Raw genomic sequence first — 10054 nt, forward strand, 5'->3', positions numbered from 1 at the left:
ATCTTTTTCTGTACATTTATTTAACAGGAAATCTCTTCTGTCGTTTTATGCCTTAATCCTATATGCTGATAGTCCTGTTAATCAGTCAGATTAATTTTATTCCTAAATTAAAAGAGATTAGACTAACAAGCAACAAATAACCTTGTCTTCGTAGACTGTTGGATCTATTACAATGCCTGTACATTTATTTATTCATCAGACACTTTTGACCAATGCCACATGTAAGTGAAGAAGCATGGGCCAGTGATCAGGGTCAGCCAACACCCAATACTGATGATATAATTATACTGCCAGACATCCAGAACCTTCTAGATGCCTATTCCTAACCCACTGAGCTACCCCAAACATGCTTATGTGCTGTGTAGGCCTACACAGGACCAATGTATGACTGATAGCTAATCTGGTGAATCAGGTATCTATTTTAATCATGTGCACATGGTTAGAATGAACATGCAATTGCCAAAAAGGAAACACTATAACTTATACAAAGATGATCAAAACATCCCCCATGCCTCCATTTTAGGGGGGGCTATCTCAGGCAGCATAGGGCCCAAGGCAGGGAACGCCCTCAGTGAGATGCCAGTCTGTTGCAGGGCACATTAACACATACTCACACACTCTGGCTAACTTGGAGACATCATTTCACATGATTGCATCTTGCTTGTTTCATGACTGTGTTTCAATATGAGGTTTGCAGGAAATCTCCTTTACTGGAGTACAGTAATTAAACTATTTCCTGTCCACAAGAAGGATTTTATTCTGAATAACCTGTTGTTTTGATTAACCATGGCCAGTCTGAGCTATAAGTTATAGATTTGGATGATTTTAGTAAAATACCTCAATATTGTGTAATAATTGCCAATTAGGTGGTATTACTGGCTTCAAAGATCTTAACTGGCGTAACAATGACAAAAGAACATTATGCAAGTTTGACTATATTCCTGCCAGGTTTTCATGTTTTCATAGGAGCTTTCACAAAAAAAAACCCAGCTCAGCAGCATATAGATCCAGTGGTCAAAGGGTAAGTACCGTCTTTGATTTAGATTTTTAAAAAAAGATAATTTAGATTCAGGTTACATAGCTAAGCCATTTTAAACGCGAAGGTCTAGCATCTTTAATAAGTAATATATCAATTATTACACTCACTTAACTGGTTTATTCGGATTGCAGGTGGGGCAAATGTAGTTTGATTAACACACTCGTCAATAAAGCGGTTCGTAATTACTGTAAAGTATATTAGTATGATATGCCAAAGCTATTATTTCTCATTTTTTTGTAAATTTACAGGCCATTGGGGGCTGGGCTCACGGGATTCTGGTCTATTTTCATTTAACGGTCCCTGTTTTATTAAAGTTTGATAACTCCAGTCATGCAATATTAGCCTGAAACGACGTCAGACGTCGCACGTGACCCAAAAGAGAGCATGCGAGGTCCGCTTTAAACCGGTTTGACTAAGCCCCGCCTCCCGCGCCGCGCTTCCCTTCCAGAAAGCTCGCGCACATTCCGGTGGAGTGATACAGCGCAGCGGCGGCGCGCTCACGTACCGCACGGAGGACTGCGTGGGGGCGCGCGGTGTGCGGAAGTACTGAAGCAGACCTCTTGCTGGTTTTAAAGGGTGATTAAATCACTGTGAAATAAAACGCAAACTATAACGAAACTAATTACGAAACAATTCCAAAGTAAATAAACACTTCTAATCTGCTAATCACGCTGTGGGTCACGATGTAAACAATTTCACTATATCAGCTGTATAGTAAAGTACAGTACGGGGTCCTGCCTTCGGTCCAAATTACATAAGCGCTTATCTGTAAACCTGGAATCACAGGTCACAAAGGAGGGGTGATAGGGTAAGTTAGTGTATCCGTAACTGAAGGCAAGAGTATTGAGGATATTGCTTTGCTTAGAGTAACTAACTGTTTATCTGGTTGTATTTGTTGCGTTTGTGTGTCTGGGTTGAGACAGTTGATAAACCAAAGCCATAAAAATAATACGTAATAAAACGTAGCGAGACGGCCGTCACAAACGTTAGGATAAAGTCTGAGGGTGATTATTCTAGCAGTTATTGGTAATGAGTGCTACAGCAGCAAGAAATACACAATGAAATATTAATAATGAACTACGCACTTTTATTTGCATTGCTAGACAGTTTTATTTTAAATATTGCGTTTAAATACTGCGTTCCACAGACTACAGTGATTTGTTGCACAACCAAAATCACTTGATTAACCTCACCGTAGGACACGGCCGGTTCGGCCCCATGTTTTACAATGTTGGAGTCTATACTTGGTCTGTTTAACAGCCAATAGTAATTTCGTTCATATGTCGTAAACCAGTGTACTTCGAGATTGAAATGTTTCCAATCATAATTACATTAAACAGGAAACAAACTTTTATCTTCCGGGGGGGTGGGGGCGGTCCACCCACAGCTGCACGGCTTTTGCCCCATCTAGTGGCAGAAACCGTAATGCATTAATGTACCAAATGGATTCTCATGCTGACAGACTGGCTGGGGCAAACACTGTCTGCACTTGTACATACAGACGCTCCCCGGGTTACGATGCTCCGTGTTACGGGTAAATGTTTTTCACTTTCATTAAATTATTCAGTCAATTACATGATATGTTCAACGATTTTATATAAATTTTACCCAACTGTAGGCTAATGCAAGTGTTCTAAGCATGTTTAAGGTGGGCTAGGTTAAGCTATGCTGTTTAATTTAGGTGTACTGTATTAAAATTTTTCACCTTATGATAGGTTTGTAGGAACGTAACCCCATTGAAACCTGGGAAGAGGCTGTAATGTACAGAATTTCTTTACAGCAAGATTATAGACATCACTTCCCCCCACTATGTGAGCACAATTACTTTAGTTCTAAAATCGCCAGTGCAAACTTTTGGAAAATAATATGTAGCCCAAGACTATAACAAAAAATCTCTCGCCAAATGATCAAGTCATGCTATGTTAAACACTTTTTTGTTCAGATAATTATTTGGCCTGAGGTCTTTCAACTGAGGTTTGATACTCATCTAAATCTGTGGGTCGCTGAAATCCACATTGGATACTTTCAAAATATTAAAACCATTTAAAAATCCTGCACCAAACAACCTGCAATCCAAAACCCCACATCAACCGCATGATCACACATGAAAGGCAAGTGATCCTCAGTGTGTATTTTATGTCGTCAATAGTAATTTTATATATATATATATAAATATATTATATATATATATATATATGAAAAATACGACGGTATAAATCATATTCTGTAAGCTAAAAGTTAAAGCAAAATAGGAAAGTAGGAAAGGAATGATTTCATTTCATTTAAAAAAATAACTTGTTAATACTAGATTATAAATTTTCCATCTTCCATGAAAAACAGAAAATAGGCTATTCAATACATTTCCAGCTATAAATGTAATTACAATACATATTTAAAAAAAATAGACTCTGTGGTTCGTATTTCCTGTTTCAGTCTTCTGTATAGCCGTCTCAAGCTGGTGGGAAGTCAAGCGATCGCTGCTGGGTCCCTCAATGACACATCCGAGACGTCATTTCCTTCTGTGTGAGAAACAAGACAGAGAAGCCCAGTTCCAGTCATATGTGATTTTTCTTTTTAGATATATATACTTCAGGTCTTTTCGGAGAATTGTTGTTATGTGTCACAATAGTTTTTGTGCCCTTGGGCACCTGAACATCAGTAGCATATGAACTCAATATGTCTTCTACTTCCATAACTTTTCCCCAGAAGAATTTTTTTCCTCCAGTCTTTGTTGGAAGTTTCTATTGAGATTTATAAAGCTTACATTAAACAGGAAACAAACTTTTATCTTCCGGGGGGGTGGGGGCGGACCTCATCTTTGTTTCTAGGTTGTCCCAGAACCATCATAATGGTTTTGCTTCCTCAAAAAAGGACTAAAATTTCTACCCCATCATTGACTGCAAAGTGTATCAGAGTTTGTGTGCAAAATGCTATATCCATCTGACTGTTGTCTCCCACTACTCTAAAGTGTTAGATAGTCCCACACTTTGAACAAACGCAAACACCCTCTACACCTCTGCACACCATTATTGGTAAAAGAAACCCAAACCGTATGTTGATTCAGAGCGGTCTCTCTCTCACCAGCGGTTCCAGCTCTTTGTGGTCTATGAGGCCGAACTCCGTGACAAAGTAGTAGAAATGCTTGTAACAGGTATTGACGTGAGCTTCTGCGCCCAGCTGGCTCACGCGGTCAAAGTGATGGATGTAGACGTGTACAAAGACCCGGAACAGGCGAGACAGGATCTTCTTCGCTACTTGCATGAAGTTTTTGGGAAAAGGTGTACCTTAAAGAGATTAAAAAAAAAAAAAAAAAAAAAAGTCAATTAACCATTCATCATAATTATTCATAATGTAAACTTCTCCTCATGAAACCGTGCCTTCAAAATGAGGACAATTGCCATGCATCATACATTAGACAGCAGCGACATAGGTCTGTTAGCAGTAATGATGCATAGTAACGACAGCAAACACACCATTTCAAACTGCATGGAATCAGCCCATAATAAATCACTTCTGTATCCTGACAAGAAAACCTGACGGGTGGTGGAAACAGAATAATTAATGGTATCACCACTAGAAGATGGCCCCTCGGATTAGAAGGCACTCAATATGTTACTAAGAGCCAAGGATCCTTCCGAGTACAGCCGGTGTTTATGACGCAGTTGGTTAGAAGCGCTTTGAAAGTCAACGTGCCGATGATGGCGCTTACAAACTAGCGTCCTAGGCATTAGGAAATCTAACTGTATAGGACTAAGACACTTTCAGTCAGGCAAACGCAGTGTTTACTACTCTGTAAATGGACAAGAAAAGACTGTAAATCGATACAATGCTCTGGAAGGCAGACTGATATTTATTCAATTTCATGGACACCCCTTCAATAAAGTTATACAGGTTTATGCCCCAACAACTGATGTAAATAAGAACCACTTGAAATATTTTACGAAGTTCAAGCTGAAATAATCAGGACATGCAGACATATGCAGTCAGCTCTTTCCCCATCGCAGTTTCGATATATATCGTGCAGTCAGCATAAGAAATTGAATGGGTGTTTGAGAGCTTTGCAAAAGCCACAGACACACGAAGTTTATCAGCTCATAAATGGATAAGATATGTGCAGTGCTGGTTTGGCAGATGCGAAGCGTGTTTACGGTGGCCTCATGTGAAACCTCGCAATGATCTCACAGTCATCTTTGTGTCTCGCTTTTTTTTGTATCTTTTTGTACCATTTTAGTGCACTACACTGTATGAAAATCTGAAAAGCTTCGTTTTGCTGGCCAAGGGGACCAAAAAACTTTAGGTGGTTTTTCCACATTGCGGGGGGCCTGCACCCATAACCCCCACCATGTGGAAGGCTCGACTGTACTATTGATGAATACAAGTTGGAGAAGATAGGAAAATACCATAATGGACCTGGAAACAGAAATTAAACTGGTGAGATAATCAGCTCTGGCAAATCCGATGACCTCTTCAGTCCCGTACTGAACAATGGAAGAGCTTGATGAAATTAGCCTGGGGGAAATTGTGGCTCAAACCACAAACTCCTTATGTGAAAGCAGCAAGTGAAGTCAAAGAACAACATGGCCATCCTACTTTCAAGAAGACATGGAGAATATAGCCATTTCCTCCTAAGAAAACACCAGAAACCAATGCTGGACCTACCTGATAGAGAACCAAGGAACCGTGGTTGTAATTCAAAGAAATCATCCAAGAGGAATGAAACAAGAAAAAGCCTAGATGTTAAACTGGATGACAGAAGGCACGACAGAAAATGCCATCTTAAATCTCTCTGAAAACTTCTGAATCAGTAATTCCAAACAGCAACGAGATTAAAAAATCCCAACCTCAAACAGGCAAACTGAAAGCCAGAGACTGTGAAATACAACATCAACAACCAAGATATATTTGATGAGGTAGAACCTTCAATAATGGAAGTTGAGGTCAAATTAGCCCAGGGATGTCTGCTAAAAATTTATATTATGATATTGTTAGAAGGTCCAGTGCACTGGACAGGGCTTTAGATAACAGTCGTACCAACAAAATTGATCCGGCCCAGCGTTTCAATACTATAGTGATGTTTAGGCCTGCTTATGCCCACAGTTTGGTTAGCAGAGTAGTAGTGCACCTAAAATGTTAAGACATACTGTTACGTCCAAAAGTTAGTAATCTGTATGGATTCAGGATATCCTAATGTTTAATAAACATGTCGGGCTTTAAACTGCAAACAGCACCACCACACCATCAACGCCTTTTTGCCTTGTTTAACCACAGTATCTCCTCTTTTAAACATGTTGTGGCTGTTCAGCTGTCATTTTCTTCACTGCCACTTCAGTGCTTATCGCTCCCATGCTTTGCCAAAACAGCCGCATGTGGCGCGCTCCGCTAACGGAATTTAATAGCATAAAGATACACTGAATTTATTCATATTACTAATTGTTGGAGATCAAAATACACCTCATTAATATTTCAGGCCAGCTATTAATCTGCTTATCAAATAGTGGGTGCACGTAAACATCCGTATAGTATTGAAATGATTTTGCTGGGTGTTAATATGCTGGTACGACCGTTATTGGAAACCCTGACTGGAAAAGGCCATAACAGCTGGGGGGGGAAGGAATGATATAGATTGTACTAGGCTAGTTTTTACAGTAATGCATGACATTTTGGTGACGGAAATTACAGATGATGTGGAATTGCCTATTTGTTTATAAGCTGCCACTGCTGGTCGAAGCCCATGTGGAGCTGCCCCACCCCCCACCCAGGAATAGCTTTTCTGTGCAGGCAGCCCAGAGGGCGCAAGGACCACTTTCTAAGTCAATGTTCCCTCAGAAGATGGCCTCTTAGGTGGCCACGTATATCGCCTGATGGTTTGACTAGGACTGTATGCTCTGTTGAATTATACGTATGCAATTAAGTGCTCTTACCAACATTGGTGGGGAAGATGTTCTCGTTGTTGATCTGTACCTCTATCCAATCCATCAGCAGGTTCATGTAGCGGGGGGCGGACAGGGCTGTGGGCTTCTTGTACTTCTGCTCATCTTGCCAGCGGTACTCATACTTGGGCCCGCCGGACATAATCGGACAGGACTGGTCCGTGCAGGAGTCGCTGATGGTGCCATAGATGAGATTGATGCGATTGAAGAAGTCCACCACGTGCACGGCCACCCAGTCGTTGAGACCCTCGCCATGGGGCAGCTGTACGGCCTGCTTCAGGTCCAGACCGGCATTCAATGAGGCCTGTGCCTTCTTGTGAAGCTCAAACCGCTGCGTTCCCGGCTCAAACCTACGCTTGGGCCGGAATGTCCTGTCCTTGTTGAAGACTTGTTTCAGTGCCAGAGACATGGCGGCAGACGAAAGCGGACTACACTCCGTTTGTCTGGCTTTTACACTATTCCAGTCGCCCCAATTTCTACTTTAATGTCAAACGCAAAAATAAACACGGCAAGGAATGAGGGGGTGCAGGTCCCAGCTTCGCATGAAGAACACACAGCCGTTTTCACTCTTGAAGGTCTTGGAACCTGTCCGAGAAAGTGGAAGCAAGCAAGGCCAGAGCAGAGGTGACAGAGAAGGTGCCTGGTGCAGATGGAGCTGCAGAGAGGAGGAACAAGCATGTTATTCCACAGAGACAGATGCTTGTTTCCAACTGTTACAAAAAAAGCATGGTAGAGAGAGAATCAGGTCACTTAAATGGGCAGTGGTGGCTTGATGGTTAAGGAAGCGCACTTGTAATTGAAAGATTGCAGGTTCGAATCCCCGACCAGCAAGGCACCATTGAGGTACCCTGAGCAAGGTACCGCCCCCAAGCACTGCTCCCCAGGCGCTGAATTAGCTGCCCCCTGCTATGTAACAAAAACTCACATATGGGTTAAATGCAGAGGACACATTTCGTTGTTGCGCGTTGTTGGTGTGTCAACAATGACTGATCACCTAATTCTAAATTCTAAACATGCAATAAAACCAATGTCTATGAAGCAAACCCACATGGCCCTGTGAACCACAACAGCTATGAATAAGTTCTTTGAAATTACCAGGAAACAGGCTTGAGAAAGACCCTCAACTATAAATACTGCAGGAACTGCCTGGTCCTGTGTTCTGATACTTACTCGTATGCTACTTCAGATCTCCACATCTGCTATATAAATAAAAACGCTTTCTCTGTCCAAATGTCTTATTGTGTAAATGTTAATGTATGTTGCAGGATTGCCGACTCTCACACATCTGGCGTGACACTCACGCTTTCAGACTCTCACACAAGACATCTTCCGGCAAATCTTTATTATTGCTTTATAAACCTAAAATTATCGACATCAAAAGCGTCGTAGTAGTTTGCAAACCCCACAGACTATTTACAAGGTAATAAAACTCTTCCATACATGTAAATGCGTGTGAATGTGTGTGCAGACTTGTCTCGAATTGAAAATCTCACTCCAGCCAGCTGACCAAAGTTGGCAGCCCTGACGCCACAGAAGAAACAGCCAACAGAACTGGTGCGTTCAGTATATAGATCAGAGACCCTGAATTACACTATACCAGGCCACCCAATAGATACTAAAAAAAGACAGTAAGGCTTTATGCCTAGAAGCAATTTAATTGCGCCATCATCGGCACGTTGACTTTCAAAATTTAATCATACAGAGTATACTTCATACAAACACGTCGGACTAATGACGTAAGAATGACAGCGTCGGATGCATTTATAAAAGATAAGGTGTCCGCTGAATATTACCGACTTATTTTTACAATGCTTAAAACATGACCTTGCATTTCATTATAATGGCGAGGCGCACAGCGCTGTAGCTCATAGCGGAAAAGTTCCAGGAAGTTCGGCTGAGTAGCGATGTATGTCAGTAACCCCCCCACCCGCCTGATCCGCCGACCATGATGCGTAACGGAACGGTCCATCAATTCGGACCTGGCCGATCCCCGCCTTCCGGCGACACATTTCTTTCGGTTTAGCCCGAACAATGGGACCCGCAGCTCATGCCCCAGCGAGCGGCTCCCAAACGCCGCGATCCGCGCCCGTCTCCGCTCAGGCAGCAATCGGACGGCGCCCGTACTTTACGGACGTTTGTCGACCATCCTCATCACCACCTGCTAAATAAAATGCCCTACTTCCTTTCCGTAACGAAGCAGGCGGGCTGTACGTTTCAGCCTGCCGTGCGGACGCGGGGTTTTATTAACCAGCCATCTGCCGTAACATTGTAACATGGCGCAACCGCCCATCCGCGCTTAGAAAGAGCGGACTTCAGCTACCTGTACGTGCTTTGTTCTGCGCCGTCTGCTTTGCCCGTATCAGTGTTACATTGGAAGCTGCAGTAAAAACAGGCATAAAAGTGAAAGCAGGTTTTCCCCCGAATTCCCCCGCAGCCACCGAGATCGACCCGCTTTCAAAGCCCATTTAGCAAATTACATAACGGGGCTATTCGTGTCTCTCTGCCGATCGGACCGAGCTGTACATCAATATTTACGAGTAAGGTGGCAAGCAGAGGATATGCGAAGCGAGGAAAGTACCGAGCCCGCGGCCACTTTGCCCGAACTTACCGGGGAAGTCAGAGACTCTTGTTCCGCTTCGCGATCTCCTCCCTCCGAAAACGACGTTTATCCCTCTCTAACAAATGACCGCCCTATCCTCAGCTCTTATTAGTAACATACAGATGGCTACAATAACACTGTAAAATACAGCGCATACAATAAAGGGCAATGCCCGACTCTTCCTGCAAACTTGGTCAAAAGACGACTCCTAATGTTTCCTGCAACGGAACGTCAAGGCACTCCGCCCTGCTGCGTGTATAGGGGAGGGCGCAGGAAGGGCGGAGGGCTGCGGGCGGGCATCCCGGGGCTGTGTGCCTCTGCTGCCGCCCTGCTGCGTGGTAGGGGAGGGCGCAGCAAGGGCGGGGGGCTGCGGGCGGGTATCCCGGGGCTGTGTGCCTCTGCTGCTGCCCTGCTGGGTGGTAGAGGAGGGCGCAGGAAGGGCGGAGGGCGGGCATCGCGGGGCTGTGTGCCTCTGCTGCCGCCCTT

General features: G+C 43.3%; 1 protein-coding gene across 1 annotated transcript; it reads right to left on the bottom strand.

Moving 5' to 3' along the window:
* Positions 1-2109: 2109 nt before the first annotated feature.
* On the bottom strand, positions 2110-9839 carry mob3a (MOB kinase activator 3A). Its single transcript, XM_023843995.2, has 4 exons — positions 9578-9839; positions 6961-7624; positions 4121-4323; positions 2110-3558 (listed from the first exon to the last, which is right to left on the bottom strand). Exons 2-4 carry the CDS (start codon positions 7376-7378, stop codon positions 3529-3531), a joined length of 651 nt encoding a protein of 216 aa, XP_023699763.1. The 5' UTR covers positions 7379-7624; positions 9578-9839; the 3' UTR covers positions 2110-3528.
* Between the last annotated feature and the right edge of the window lie 215 nt (positions 9840-10054).

Source organism: Paramormyrops kingsleyae, chromosome 15 (assembly GCF_048594095.1).
Source record: "Paramormyrops kingsleyae isolate MSU_618 chromosome 15, PKINGS_0.4, whole genome shotgun sequence".
Taxonomy (NCBI): Eukaryota; Metazoa; Chordata; class Actinopteri; order Osteoglossiformes; family Mormyridae; genus Paramormyrops; species Paramormyrops kingsleyae.

Coding starts and splice junctions, on each gene's coding strand:
- mob3a (XM_023843995.2), bottom strand. CDS start 7,378: ATGTCTCTGGCACTGAAACAAGTCTTCAACAAGGACAGGACATTCCGG. Junction 4,324..6,960: donor CATCTTCCCCACCAATGTTG/GTAAGAGCACTT, acceptor AATCTCTTTAAG/GTACACCTTTTCCCAAAAAC. Junction 3,559..4,120: donor ACAAAGAGCTGGAACCGCTG/GTGAGAGAGAGA, acceptor TTTCTCACACAG/AAGGAAATGACGTCTCGGAT.